The sequence below is a fragment of the Sinocyclocheilus rhinocerous genome, unplaced genomic scaffold (genome assembly GCF_001515625.1).
Source record: "Sinocyclocheilus rhinocerous isolate Xijiao unplaced genomic scaffold, SAMN03320098_v1.1 scaffold1463, whole genome shotgun sequence".
Lineage (NCBI taxonomy): Eukaryota > Metazoa > Chordata > Actinopteri > Cypriniformes > Cyprinidae > Sinocyclocheilus > Sinocyclocheilus rhinocerous.
The window spans coordinates 416,251-432,483 of NW_015642517.1; the positions used below are offsets into that span (position 1 = coordinate 416,251).

The 16,233-nt window shown below is 31.8% G+C and overlaps 1 protein-coding gene across 2 annotated transcripts in view; it reads left to right on the top strand.

Moving 5' to 3' along the window:
• The window catches only part of LOC107755959 (integrin, beta 8), a 32,964-nt gene extending 17,680 nt beyond the window's left edge, over positions 1-15,284 (top strand). For both annotated transcript variants that reach the window (XM_016572918.1, XM_016572919.1), the window contains 7 exons: positions 749-838; positions 1,229-1,372; positions 4,803-5,160; positions 7,048-7,270; positions 9,725-9,828; positions 13,504-13,664; positions 14,648-15,284. In XM_016572918.1, coding sequence (XP_016428404.1) covers positions 749-838; positions 1,229-1,372; positions 4,803-5,160; positions 7,048-7,270; positions 9,725-9,828; positions 13,504-13,664; positions 14,648-14,770 — 1,203 coding nt within the window. In that variant the 3' untranslated portion in view covers positions 14,771-15,284. The remainder of the gene's footprint in view (positions 1-748; positions 839-1,228; positions 1,373-4,802; positions 5,161-7,047; positions 7,271-9,724; positions 9,829-13,503; positions 13,665-14,647) is intronic.
• Positions 15,285-16,233: the final 949 nt, after the last annotated feature.

Below are 16,233 nucleotides of genomic sequence, written 5' to 3' on the forward strand. Positions count from 1 at the left end.
TTGTGTTTACTAAAATACAATAAAATACAATTAAAAATTAAAAATTAAAAATTAAAATAATGTGATATGACTTTTATTTTATTTTATTTTTTATTTTTTTTTATTTTAAACAATGTAAGTTCATGTGGCTGTAACATAAAAGTAGTGCATATTTTTATTTTTATTTTATTTTATTTTATTTTTATTTTTTTTATTTTAAACAATGTAAGTTCATGTGGCTGTAACATAAAAGTAGTGCATTATTTTTATTTTATTTTATTTTATTTTATTTTATTAAAATTCCACCAATCAGAGCTCGGCAAGGAACGCTGCTAATGATGTAACTGAGTCCGTCTCAATACAAACTCAAAAAGCTAAAAAGTATTTATGTACAACTTTAAATGAATAGTTTTACATTTCAAAATCATGTCTAATTCAGTTATGTCATTTTCAATGCTTAATGGGATTGTAGTTCTTTCCCTCATTAAAGCCGTCTTCTCTTTTTATCCGATTTTCAAATGCGTCATAACAAAAGTTCACAATGCTGTGATTCCCCTCAGAGCTGGTTGGTTCGGTTCATGACTCGTAACGCTTTAAAAAATCTGGTGAAAAATTAATAGAAAAATTCTAATTCTAGCTGAATAAGTGGGCAGCACTAATGCACTCGATTACTGTAAACACATTTGTTTTGACAAACCGAGGCGTGACTCAGTATTACTTTTCTGTCGAGCTGTATTTTTTAAAATGCTTCATCTTTTCCTCTGAACAGGATCTGCTGGACTTGATTCCTGGAAGTTACGTGGGCCGACTCTTTCCCAAAGCATCTAATCTAAAAGATTTAGTAGTGCATGCCTACAAGGTAAGCAGCTTTACTTTCTCTTTCGCTCCGCTCTCTCTCTCCGTCCACTCAAGGACAATATGATTAGAAGTGCAGAAGGTCCCAAACATTTCAGAGCGCTCGCTTTCGGTTTAACGGGAAAAGCACCGGCTGTAATGCCAGAATCTGTTCCGGCATGCGTTTAAGAAGAGGAATAATCTCGTAGCAAGCACAACAATGCATTGTCCTTCCCAAAATCCAGTGATCCCAGCGAACAGAAGCCTGCATTATAAACGGCCCCTGAGTACTGGGCCAAAAATGCTGCGAGCTCCAATCAGAGCCGCTATTTTTATCCCGGCCTTTTCCCAGTGAACCTGCTTCTAGCAGAGACAATGGGCTCTTTCTGAGCTGCTGCCCTGTCTTCTCTTGCAGAAGCTGCTGTCGGATGTGGAGGTGCAGATCGGGCTGGAGGACAGCCAGGCTCAGCGCTTCCGGGTGAGCGTCACGGCCCTCTGCCCCGACGGATCCACTGTCTCTGGAAACACGAAGTGCTCCGGCGTTCGGCCCAAACAAACAGTACGTCTGTTTTCAGCACGGTGCACAGAGATGCTGGCTTTGATATGAAAAGTGCTCAAATTATAAGACTAGCTCGGCCAAAAATAATGTTTGCTCACCTGCATGTTGCTCAAAACCGTATGATTTTAATTTTCTCTCATTTTAAAAAGAGATATTTTCATGCAATGAAAGTTCATGGTGACCAGTAGCTGTCAAGACCAAAAAAGTAACATGGAAATTATTTTATTTTATTTTATTTTATTTTATTTTATTTTATTTTATTTTATTTTATTTTATTTTATTTTATTTTATTTTATTTTATTTTATTTTATTTTATTTTATTTTATTTTATTTTATTTTATTTTATTTTATTTAATTTTATTTTATTTTATTTTATTTTATTTTATTTTATTTTATTTTATTTTATTTTATTTTATTTTATTTTATTTTATTTTATGGTAACTCCATGGTGAACAGTGACTATCAAATCCAAAAAAAGTAGTATATGCACTACTATATTTATTTATTTATTTATTTTATTTTTTTAAATAAACAAATACTTTTATTCAGCAAGGATGCATTAACTTGATCAAAAGTGACAGTAAAGACATTTATAATGTTACAGAAGATTTCTATTTAAAATAAATGCTGTTCTTTTGAACTTTCTATTCATCTGTGAATCCTGAAAAATAAAATGTATCAGTTTCCACAAAAATATTGGGCAGCACAACTGTTTTCAACATTGATAATAATCAGAAATGTTTCTTGAGCAGCAAATCAGCATATTAGAATGATTTCTGAAGATCATGTGACACTGAAGACTGGAGTAATGATGCTGAAAATACAGCGCTGCATCACAGAAATAAATTACATTTTAAAATATATTCACATAAAAAACAGCTATTTTAAATTATAATACTATTTCCTATTTGTTGTACTTTTTTGGAGCTTGACAGCCTATTTACATTTGTTGCATGGAGAAAAACAGCCTTCTTTTAAGCATCTCCTTTTGTGTTTCAAAGGAAAACATCATATGTGGTTTTTAGAGGATGATGAGAGGAATTGATGATATAATGATGAGCGTATGATGATATAATAGTCTTTTTGGTTGAATTGTCCTTTTAAGGTAATACATGCCTTGGAGATTTTTAGTTTAAAGTAAAGGTTTACAGTATATTTGGTTTCTTTTGTCCCATGAGAAAATAGCACAAGCTAAGTAATTACTCTGTGCTGCACTGTTTATAATGCCACAAATTTATAAGCTGTTTTAACTGATCATGTGACCTGTGTTGAAATGTCCAGCACATTAGGAACATAGCAGAGAGACCGCAAACCCAAATATAATGCTGTTGCACCACAGCTAGATTTTGACATTTTCTGAAGAAAACACCACATTTTCTTCAAGAAATATTGAAAAATCTTGGTTATATACAGTACCATTCAAACGTTTGGGCTTTTATTAAAGAAATGAATACTTTTAATAAGCAAACATTCTTTCAAAACATTTTTTAAAAAATCCTTCTTTTGTGTTCACAGAAGAAAAAAACATACAGAATCGGTGTTGTTATTGTTAACTAAAACTAATGCTAAAACTATTAAAATGAATTTTGTTAACTGAAATAAAGGTGAAATAAAATACATATATTAGATGAAATTTAGACATGAAAAGCTGATTAGCTGGCAGTACTAAAGAACTAAAATCAATCAAATTAAAACTAAAACATAACTAAATTAAAGCTAAATAAATAGAATAGAAAAATATTACAAATATGTATGTAAATATTACAAAAAAACTTGTAAATGTTTTGTTGGCAGTACTAAATTAACAAATTAAAACTGAAATAAAAAAAATAAAGCTATATATAATAGAACACATTAAATATGAATATTAGGTAAACTACTTAAACTTAAGAAACTAAATTGAATATTAGAAGTAAAAGGAATAAAATCAATTATTTAAAATAAACTGAAATAAAACATTAAAGCTAAATAAAAATATTAACTAAAACTAATATAAATGACAAAAACATAATTACTAAATAAAAACTGAAAATATAAAAATAAATGCTACTTTCAAATATGAATAAATGTTAATAAATACTTTAAATAATTTAAAATATGAATAAATACCCCACACATATAGTATATCGAGTAATGCTGAAAATGAAGCTTTGCAACATTGAAATAAATAATATTTTACTATTTACATATAAACAGCTTTTTTGAATAGTAATAATATTTCATAATTTTACTGTTTTTACTGTATTTTTTTAATCAAATAAATGCAGCCTTTGTGAGATTTCTTTAAAAAACATTAAATATATTACCAACCCCAAACTTTTGAACAGTACACTCTTAAAAATAGAAGTGCTTCATGATGCCATAGAAGATCCTTTTTTTGTCTAAATGGTTCCATAAAGAACCTTTAACATCTGAAGAACCTTTCTGTTTCACTAAAGCTTCTTTGTGGCGAAAGAAGGTTCTTCAGATTATAGAAAGGTAATTATAAAACGGAGAGTTCCGGTCCTTGATTCTGATTGGCTGAGACGCAACACTTTTGTTTTTGCCCCCATTTGACTTTTTCTATGTACACAAAAGGCCTATTTCTCTCAAATATTGTTGACAAATCTGTCTAAATCTTTGTTAGTGAGCACTTCTCCTTTGCCAAGATAATCCATCCATCTCACAGGTGTGGCATATCAAGATGCTGATTAGACAGCATGATTATTGCACAGGTGTGCCTTAGGCTGGCCACAATAAAAGGCCACTCTAAAATGTGCAGTTTTATCACACAGCACAATGCCACAGATGTCGCAAGTTTTGAGGGAGCGTGCAATTGGCATGCTGACTGCAGGAATGTCCACCAGAGCTGTTGCCCATGAATTGAATGTTCATTTCTCTACCATAAGCCGTATCCAAAGGCGTTTCAGAGAAGAAGTGCTCACTAACACAGATTTAGACAGATTTGTGAACAATATTTGAGAGAAATAGGCCTTTTGTGTACATAGAAAAAGTCTTAGATCTTTGAGTTCAGCTCATGAAAATTGGGAGCAAAAACAAAAGTGTTGCGTTTATAATTTTGTTCAATGTATATCATTACAGTTTATTTTCTCTGTTTTATTTTGTGAAACCTTACTACATATATGGAATTAACCGTTTTATAAAAGCAATAAGCCAGAAGAAACTGTGGTTTACAGTGAATTTATAACAGCTAAGGGGGTTTTAACAACACCCCTTAGCTGTTATAAATTCACTGTAAACCACGGTTTCTTCTGGCTTATTGCTTTAGAAAGAGATGGTTCTTTAAAGAACCTTTGACTGAATGGTTCTTCTGTGGCATCGCTGTGAAGAACCTTTTAAGCACCTTTATTTTTAAGAGTGTGGGTCAGAATGGGATATTTTCTGAACTGTCGTCAGTGGGGGTTTTGCTCTGTGTTCGTCTCGTCTCAAGGTTTTCTTCAAGGTGACTGTAGGAATGAGCAGGTGTCCGGCGGACGGCGGCGATCGGGACGTTGTGATGTCCGTCAGGCCCGTGGGCTTTAACGAGTCCGTGAGCGTCCGGATCCGTCAGATCTGTGTCTGCGGCTGCGCTCAGACGGGCCACTGTCGTGATGACCCCTCGTCCTCGGACTGTCCCGCGGACACCAGCGCCTGTAGAGCGCTCCGGAGCGCAGCCGTCTGCAGCGGACGAGGGGTCTGTAAGTGCGCGACATGTGTGTGTGACTCCAGCAGACTGGGAAACATCTACGGCAAGTTCTGTGAGATGGACGACTTCTCCTGTCCGTATGTGAAGGGCCTGGCGTGTGGAGGTGAGCGCCGAGATGTGTTTAAAGGCTTAGTTCAACCAAAAATGAAAATTCTGTCATTAATTACTCAAACCCGTAAGACCTCCGTTCATCTTCCGAACACAAATTAAGATATTTTCGATGAAATCCGAGAGCTCTCTGACCCTCCACAGCAGGGATCCTAACACGATCAAGGCTCAGAAACGTAGCAAGGACATCATTAAAATAATCCATGTGACATCAGGGGTTCAACTGTAATTTTACGAAGCTACGAGAATACCCTTTGTGCGCAAAGAAAACAAAAATAATTTTCATTTTGGGTGAACTAACCCTTTAAGGTCTGAACTAGGCCTGACTAACTAACTATATCTAGCAGTGTTTCCCAACCACTGTGACGGGTTGTCTGGTGTGCCATGGTAAATTAGCAAAAACTTTGTATCTCTATTATATTTCGTTATTATTATTTTAAAATCAGTGCTATTGGTCATCGTTATGTCTGTTTGTGGGTTATACAAATATTTAACCAATGAAAAGCATTTAAAAGAGCTTGTGACTAAACCTTGGAACGCCATTGGATCCTCAAACTGTCAGTCAAACCTCATAACTCCACCCCGCCTCCATTCAGAACGAAGCGCCGCACAGTTTGAAGACAGACGTCTACTTATCCACAATGCAAGGGTAAATAAAGAACTGATGTCTGAACAAGTACAGCATTTTCTACTGTCTTTAAACACGGTCTATAAAGGCTAAGGCTATAAAGGAGCGGAGAAGAGTCTTTTTAATATTTGCCGTCTAGTTCTAGCCAGTATTCTTTTGCATGATGTTTTAAATACCCTGTGCATAGCGGTTCATCTTTTATATCATGAGATTTTGGCCAAATGTATTAAACAACAAGAAAAACTGAGCTCCCATATAGCTACGATAAACTGTATAACCTGTAAATTGATGAAAACATAATGCGATGAATTTACTGCCTCAGATGCGGCTGTTCTAATGACGGACAAAACACATACCTCCGTCATTCACTCATCAAAAACCTTGTTGACTCCATTTGAGCATGATTTTCAGAAAATGTTAAAGGGATAGTTCACCTTCAGTTGCTGGTCCCCATTGACTTCCATAGTATGGAGAAAAATAAACACTATGCAAGTCAATTGGGACCAGCAACTGAAGGTGAACTATCCCTTTAAGTGCAAGTGTCTGATCATATATAACGCCAAAGTACCAACTCTGACGACGCATTGTTTAATTATTGCGGGGGAAAAAAAATAAAATCTTTCCCCTATTATTATTTTTATTTATTTTTTTTTGTAGTGCTTAATGGTGTGCCGTGGGATTTTTTTACTTATCAAAACTGTGCCGCGCCAGAAAAAAGGTTGGGAAACACTGATATATAGTATAATATGTATAATGTATATTTATGTATATTAAATAAATTTATAATAAATTTGGAATTTAATGAAATTTTTTAAAGTTCTATATAATTATAATTTTTTTTTGGTATTTTAATATATTAATACCATAAATATTAATATTTGGAATTAAATTGAGGTTAAAATGTAAAATTGTAAATATAATAAAAGTTTAATAATATAAATTCATTTGATCATTTCTATTTTTAAAATAAAATATAAAATAGTAAATATAATCAAAAAAATTATTTTTATAATATAATTTTTTTAATAGTAAATATATATTAAATAATCATTCGCTAATACCTATTTTTGGATAATCCTGTGAAATAAATACCTAACAACGAAAGGTAGTCATAATCTCATTTTATGTATTTTAAATGTATAAAAAATGTGTATTGCTTTAAACAACAGAGAAAATCTCTGGAATGGACACATTTGTACTGGTATATAACATCATATAAATGTGTGTTTTTATGTTTCCTTTTTGACGTTTCAGGACACGGCCGGTGTGTTTCGGGTGAATGTGTGTGTCTCCCTGGCTGGACAGGCGAGTCCTGCGACTGTCCCGTCTCCACCGAGAGCTGCGTGTCAGACGACGGCTTGATTTGCAGCGGCTGGGGAAAGTGTGTGTGCGGCAAGTGTGTGTGTGACGACGCTCGGCGATCTGGAGCCTTCTGTGAGAAATGCCCCATCTGCTACAGCTCCTGTCAATCACACTGGTAACCGCTCGCACTGATTGGCTGAAACAGCTGTCAATCACACAATTAAACACTCACTGAAGCTGCAAGAGAGTTTGTATACCTTTCTGAAGGAAGGTATTTCATGCGCGTGTAAACGCGGGAATGCAAGAGAAAATGTTTTGTCTTCCTCTGCATACCAAAGTTAAACTCGGACCTGCGAATTTATTTAAAAAGCAAAAACACATTTAATAAATAGAGGATGTAAACGTAGATCAGAAATATTTATTTATTAAACTATTTTAAATGCTTTATTAAATTAATGGTTACACTTTATTTTAAGGTGTCCTTGTTACAGTGTAATTATACATATACATAAGTACTGAGTAATATTAATTAACTACATGTGCTTACTATAGGGTTAGGGTTTGGTTTAGGGTTACTTGCATGTAATTATGCATATTTTATTGTTATTATAATAGTTAGTACATGTAACATTTGTAACAAGGACACTGTAAAATAAAGGGTTAACAAATTAATAATTAAGAAATAAATAAATTATAAATATAACATTAAAATTAACATTTAAAAAATATTAAATATTTATAAAATTAAATATAATTATCAATAAAATAAAAGCTTTATAATATAAAACTTTTTTGAAATGTATATATTTTAGATTTTTCTAAAATATGTATATATAATTAATAAAATAATAATTTGGAATTCAATAAAGTTTTAAAGGTTATATATAATTTTTACATTTATGGATTTTAATATGGTAATACATTAAATGTTAATATTTGGAATTTAAAAAATGTTTAATATTCATTTGGATAAAATATAAAATGGTAAATATAATAAAAAAGCTTTATAATATTAGTACATGTAACATTTGTAACAAGGACACTGTAAAATAAAGGGTTAACAAATTAATAATTAAGAAATAAATAAATTATAAATATAACATTAAAATTAACATTTAAAAAATATTAAATATTTATAAAATTAAATATAAATCATTATAATTACATTAGTTAAATAGTTTTAATTTATGTAAATTGATTTAATAATAATTTTAATATTTTTTAAAAACAGACACCCTGGAATATGACGTCATATCCTGTTGCCCATATTTTTGTATAAAATAATTTTTCATGCTAAGATTTTTTGGACTGGCACTTTAGGTTTTGTTCTTAATGGAAAACAAGTATACTGCATACTGCACAGTATATGCTGTATGCTATTTTTAATGTAAAATAGTGTGCAGTGTTCAGCAACAGTGTAGCACAAAAACATCATATTGCATGTGTAATTCCAGTTTCGAAATGATTTTGCATTTGGTATACTTGAAGAATACTAGTGTACTACAGAATGCACAGCATATACTGTATACTATTTTTAAGAGTTGTAAGTAAAATAGTATGCAGCATTCAACAATGAAGTAGTATGGTACACAACCTCATCACATCGCATGTGTAATTTCAATTCTGAAATAATTTTGCATACTTAAAGTTTAGCATGATCGCCCATTTAGACAATCTTCTGAATAGAATACAAGCGTACTGCATACTGCACATTAATGATGTACAGTAATGCACAGTAATGCATGTTAAATGTCTCTACTGTTTGTACTGAAATGAAATAATGAGTCACTGATAACGTTTCCAGCTCATTCCTCACACTGGAAATGGAAGGTCAAATCGATCACGTTGCATTGTGGGATGCTGTATTCAATGCAGTGTGCTCTGGCTTTATACCAAACATTGGCACATGTCGTAGAAATAGTATGAGTAGTATGCCGTTCTGAACATTGCCTAAATAACCTAAAGTGTCGGCCACATGTAAAATTGTTAGGGATGCATGATTGCTCACTTAGCACATGCATCATATAGATTAAGACTACATCATAAATATAAAAAATAAAAAATAAAATTATAGGGGAATTCACTATAAACAACATTTACAACGGGTAAAATAAGTATGGATTACTTTTGGTTGTTACCGACATCTGGTGAAAATTTCATGTCAACAGCACCTTTAGAAAAATGGTGACGTGTTCAATACTTATTTTACCCGCTGTATGTATGTATGTCTGTATTAGTTAGTACATCTTAGTACATCAGGTTAAACTAAATTAAAATAAGAAATTTTGCTTTGGCAACTAGCTGAAATAAACATTTATTTTGTATTTTATTTCATTTTAGTTAACGTTTATTTTATTTCAAGTAACAAATGTTTTTTTTTTTTAATTGGCTTACATTTTAGTTTTAGCAAATGCCCCTGATTTATATAATTAATTATAATTCTTTATTTATTATTTATTAATTTAAGGCTATTAAAATAATGTAATACATATGCTAAATAACTTTAAACACTAAATAATCATTGTATAAATGTATATGATCTACTCCGCTGTTCTGCAACAACTTCAAAGTTGGTCTTTTTTGCACTCGTGTCCTTCACATCCTAATAGTTTCCGTGCTCTGTCATCAGGAGCTGTGTGAAGTGTCACCTGTCTAGTGGACTGGGATCAGACGCGCTGCAGCTCTGTAATCACAGCTGCGCTCCAGCGGTGGAGTATGTGGACGACGTCACAGGTACTACAGCACAAACACAGAGAGAAACACAGGAGGCTGCTGTGCGTCTGAATGAACTGTGCTGTTGTTCAGAGCTGCTGCGGGGGAAGTACTGCCTGTATTTTATTTCTTTATATGTTTATGTTTATTTATTTATTTAATTGTGTGGTGAATAGTAGTAATTTGGAAGCTTTATATTTATTCGTTTACTTATTTTGTATTTTATATTTTATATTTTAATTTATTTATATTTTATTTATTTATGTATTTATTTATTTGATTTTATGATGAATAAAAGCTATTTATTTATTTTTCATTATTTATTTATTGTTTGTTTATTTAATTTGTATTTTATTTAATTTTCTATTTGATTTTTTTGTGACTTGTAAGCGGTCTATTTATTTTTATTATTTTATATAACTGTATTTATTGTTTCTTTATTTTTTTGTCTTATACTTTTATTTATTTATTCATTTATTTAATTTGTGGTGAATTTAAGGTAATTTATTTATTTACTTATTTTGTTTTTTAAATTGGTATTAATTTTGTATTTTATGTTTGTATTAATTTTTATTTACATTTTATTTGTTTGGGTTTTTTTTATTTAGATTTTGTGGCAACATTCAGGAGATTCACTCTTCTCTGTGCTGATTTCTTGCCAAAAGGAGTCTTTATTGCTCATAGTTTGCTCAGGAGGTTTATAGGAGTTTTGTTTCTTTGAAGTATAAGTTTCAAAGCTTTTGAAAGCTTTTGTTCTTCTTTAAATTCACACACACACACACACACTTACAGTGGAGAGCAGCTCAGATAATTTGATGAGAAACATTAGAGTTCATCTTGAGATCTATTTTGATTGCTTTTCTGTTTTTTTTTTTTTTCAGGAGACCTCATTGATGTCTAGGAAGAACTTCTGATATATTAAGTAGATGCATTTTTAATGCATTAAAAAAAACGAATTTCTTTCAAAATCTTCACTGTGCTGGTTGAATTGTTTCAGGCGGATAGAGAGGTTCAGGGAAAGGGTTTGTTTAGGACAAAATAATCCAATAATTCATTCATAAGCTAAACAGCGGCCAGATGTTTCTGTTGTGTGCCGTTACAAAATCAGCAGCAGCTGAACTACACGCATCCAGCCCTCCTGATCTCAGTGGCTCCGATCCAGTCCGGCCCCAACACAGAGGACACAGAGTAGCATACTGACATTTAGCAGGTTTCCATGGCGATCTGGAAGCAGCACACACACACACACACACACACACACACAAAGACTTGTGTTGTTTCAGTGCAGCACTGAGGGGGCGTGGGGTGTGTCCCAAACGCCATTCGGATGAGTGGCTTTATAAGAGAGAATGTGCAGGAGACCAAAACAACACTATTGAGATCTCCGTAATATCTCTGTTGCTTTGCCGTGACAGTAATGCGATTAAACGGAGAGACTACTGCTTTATTAAGCCTCGTTCACACCAGAGATGATAATTATAACTTCAGGTGCTGCTCACATGGCGGTCACAAATAACCCATTTTTACTTCAATTAAATGAATGTACAATATTCTAGTTTGATAATGTTTTTTTTTATATTTTGTGTTTTTAGGGGATTTTATAGTACTGAATTATATTTCTGCAGGAGTTATAATTCATTTATTACCTGTTAGCCACTTTTTGAGCATAGCAAATAACATTTCTGACTTAAATCTTGAATGCACAGATTTAAGTTTGGTCTCTTTTTAAAGAAGACGCTTGGCTACTATTTTCAAGGTTTATATGAAATATATATTCTCCAAATCATGTTTTACTCTGAAACTGCATGAAAGTCAAACCCATGAATCTAAACAAGTTGTTTTCCAAATTTGAGGTTGATATCACAAAAAATGAGCTTTCAGTAAGATTTTGTTTGGGCGCAGTACCAAATGCTTCCACTAGATGAAATTAGCTTCCTATACATTTCCAATACGCTCATTTTTGACACAAATACTACAAGTAAGACTGTTTTTTTTTCAGGACCATTTAACCTTTTCTAAACGTCCATGTATATGTCCACGTCCAACTATAAACAATAACAATACAGAGGAACGATATCGTTGGAATCTTTTCAGAATGGTTTTTTTCTCAAGTCTCAAGCATATGTCAGACTTGCCAATGCCAAGATACCAAAGTCTGCAATTAAAAGTCAGAGATCTCAATATGAACCAGTGTTATTTTAAGATCATTGATATACTATTATAGTTTTTGTTAATATTTTGAATTGGATCATATTTTTACATTTTCTGATTTCATTTTAATTTGATTAATGTTTTAGTCATTTTGTCTGTATAGTTATAAAGTGTGTATAGTAAAAAGGTATAATCTTTTTATCATTTTCATTTTATTATTATTTTTTAATATTTCTATTTAGCTGTAATTTATCTTTTTCAGTTTTACTTTTATTAATTTTAATAATTTAGTACTGTAAGTGAAACCTTTCTAATCTAACATTTCTATTCTATTCTATTTAGCTTTAATTTAGTTTTATTAATTTTTGTACTTTAGTATTGCCAGCAAAATATTTATAATTCTCAGTGAAGTTATATGTTCAAGTTTATCTAACATTGTTATTCTGTTCTATTCTATTCTATTCTATTCTATTCAGCTGTAATTTAGTTTGATTAATTTTAGTACTTTAATATTGCCAGCAAAATATTTATAATTTTCAGTGAAGTTGTATAAGTTCAAGTTTATCTAACATTGCTATTCTATTCTATTCTATTCTATTCAGCTTTAATTTAGTTTTATTAATTTTAGTACTTTAGTATTGCCAGCAAAATATTTATAATTTTCAGTGAAGTTGTATAAGTTCAAGTTTATCTAACATTTCTATTCTATTCTATCCTATTATATTCAGCTTTAATTTAGTTTTATTAATATTAGGACTTTATTATTGCCAGCAAAATATTACTAATTTTCAGTAAAGTTTTATCAGTTCAAGTTTATCTAACATTGCTATTCTATTCTGTTCTATTCTATTCTATTCAGCTTTAATTGAGTGTTATTAATTTTAGTACTTTATTATTGCCAGCAAAATATTTCTAATTTTCATTCAAGTTTTATAAGTTCAAGTTTATCTTACATTGTTATTCTATTCTATTATGTTCTGTTCTATTCTATTCTATTCTATTCTATTCAGCTTTAATTTAGTGTTATTCATTTTAGTACTTTATTATTGCCAGCAAAATATTTCAAATTTTCATTCAAGTTTTATAAGTTCAAGTTTATCTAACATTGTTATTCTATTCTATTCTGTTCTATACTATTCTATTCTATTCAGCTTTAATTTAGTGTTATTCATTTTAGTACTTTATTATTGCCAGCAAAATATTTCTAATTTTCATTCAAGTTTTATAAGTTTAAGTTTATCTAACATTTCCATTTCTATTCTATTCTATTATATTCTATTCTGCAATAGAATGAACTGAAAAGAACTCAATAGAACTCAAGCATTTCTCATCAAATAATCTGATCTGCTCCACATTTTTTTTATCTTACTGTATTCATTCTTACTGTATGTCTGCTATTGACTAAAGAATTTTACGAGAAACGATGATCTCTTTGAAGGGCAACTTCTGAGCAGTATGACTTCCTGTGGGATCAGAGAATGCAGTCTTGTGAGGACTTTGGCTGTTGTTTGTGTTGTTTATAGTCTGGTCTCTGTCGTGTAACAGTGTGTGTTTGGAGTCGGCGGTACTTTAAGACGTTCCTCAGCACCTTCCTTCTGACCGTCACGCTGGGAATCGGCATGCTGGCCGCCATCCGACAGCTGCTGAGAGCTAGAAACTGCTCGTGGCAGTCCAACTCTGAGCAACAGTTCGACCACAGTCGTAAGGTAATGTGGGTTCATGTGTGTGTTCAGTAAGAGGAAACTACAGCAGAGTTCAATTTTAAAGAAATGTTCACCCGCCCAAAAAAAAACTAATAATATTAATATTAATTTATTATCATTTACTCACCCTCATGTCATTCCAAATCAATGTTATTTTAGTGTATGTATAAAAAAAATTTTTTTCCCAGTATTATTCAAAATAATTTTAGTATTTTTTATTTATTTTATTCCTTTTATTTCTAATTTTCAATTAGGTTTTTTAAGTGTAACTTTTTTTATTCTATTTTTTATTTTAGCTTTATATTTATTTCAGTTTTAGTTTGATTAATTTTGTTCATTTAGTACTGCCCACAAAACATCTCTAATTTCCAATTACATTTTGTAAGTTTAGGGTTTTTTATGTAATGTTTTTTTTTCTGTTATATTTATTTCACTTTAATTTACATATTTAAATTTTACTTCTATTAATTTTAGTTCTTTAGTACTGCCAGCTCTAAAAAATATATTATTTCACAAAATTAATTTGAATAGTTTTAGTGTTAGTTTTAGTTTTAGTCTCTGTGGAGCACAAAAGCCTGCTCACCAAGGCAGCATTTATTTGATTTAAAACACCGTAAAATCAGTAAAATTGTGAAATATTTTTACAATTTAAAATAACTGTTGTCTATGTGAATATATTTTAAAATGTAATTTATTTTTGTGATCAAAGCTGCATTTTCAGCATCATTACTCCAGTCTTCAGTGTCACATGATCTTCAGAAATCATTCTAATATACTGATTTGCTGCTCAAGAAACATTTCTGATTATTATCAATGCTAAAAACAGTTGTGCTGCTTCATATTTTTGTGGAAACTGTGATAGATATTATTTTTCAGGATTCTCTGATGAATAGTTCAACATTATAAATGTCCTTACTGACACTTTTGATCAATTTAATGCATCCTTGCTTAATAAAAGATGTATTTCTCTTTCTTTCTGAATGCAGAACTCATACGTGCCCACGACCAACGAGAAGACGATCACATACAGGAGGGACCGTCTGCCGAATCACCCGGTGGAGATGCACTCACACGTGCCCAAGAAGCCCCTGAGCGACGCCTGGCAGTGACGATGAGGGTCAAAGGTCGTCTAGAACCGAAGCACTACCTGAATGAAAACACAATCTTTCTCTTTAAGCACTTACTTCACGAGAACAATATCCAGTGTGGGTTTTCTGAGGGTGTTTTTCATTCCGTTTCTCATGATTTATGATGTTGAATGGCATTAAATCTCTTGTCCTGAAGCCACACAGAAAAAGAGACGGTACGGTAAACCCTTAATGATGTGCTTTAGATGCACGCGTTCACCTCAATAGGCCAGTTTTCTGCTGAGTTACTGTTTGTTTGCGTCTGTGAGCGGATGTGAAGGTGTGTTTGTGATACTTTTACTTGTTTTATTTTAATCGTCAATACGCTACAGACTCTGGCTGTGTTCAGAATAGTGTACTTGCATACTGCGCGTACTATTTCTGCAGGATGCATGCAGAAAATACACCGACCAGTGCAACGGGCTTGACACTTCCAGTATAATGATGCTTTGTTTGGACTTTATAATTATATTATTAATAATTATATTATTAATTAATTATGTATAATTCAATTATTTTTAGATTTATATAGTTTATTTTAGTTTACATTTTAGTGATTTTTATGTGCTTTTATTGTTTACATATGAATAAATGAAAGCTAAATAGAAATATTAAATATTTTGTTTACTATGTATGATATTTTATTTTTATTTTTTTTTAACTTTATTTATTATTTTTATTTTATTTTTAATTTTAGTAGGCTACTTTAAATTCTGGAATGATAATTTGAGCAGATTATTATTATATGACTTTTTTTTAATAGCAATGTTCACAGTATCCACCTTATTTTGCGACACGGAAATAAGCTATTTTCTGTGTGTAGTGCAGTAAACGGTAAAACCTTTTGCTACAAACCAGTGTTTATGATTATGATAATACATTCAAATAATATGATAAGCAATAATATCAAGCAGCATAACGGACTTTGCACAGCTAAAATAACTGGAAGCGAATGATACCGGAAGTCTCGCACATTCAAATTACAAATGGCGCGCCCGATCGTTAAAAATAAAGTGGCTAGTACAGCTGATCCTGTACAGTATGCTTAAGCAGTATGCCAGTACTCAATTCTGAACATAGTGTTTAGGAAACCCTGTCGTGCTGACTGGGATTAGTATGCCACCTAGTGTTCAACACTAGCTTAACCATTTCCTACAACTATAGCAGGGAGGGTTATGCCATGTTTTTGTAGTGAACATGGCATTGGGGTTTATTGAATGTGTTCATATTTAAGCAGAGATCTCAGAGCTGTAGCCTAAGTTATTTTCCAGCACATTCCCCAGCTCAAATGATTCCCTGATACAACTGGAGTTTTAAGGAAGTTTCTTCCTACACTGGTTTACTGTATGTTCAGATTTGCGCTTTGAGTTGTGTGTTAATTATTTAGCTGCTGGTCGGTATTTATATCTGTTGTCGTGTACTACTGAGGGCCCGTTTGTCCCGGA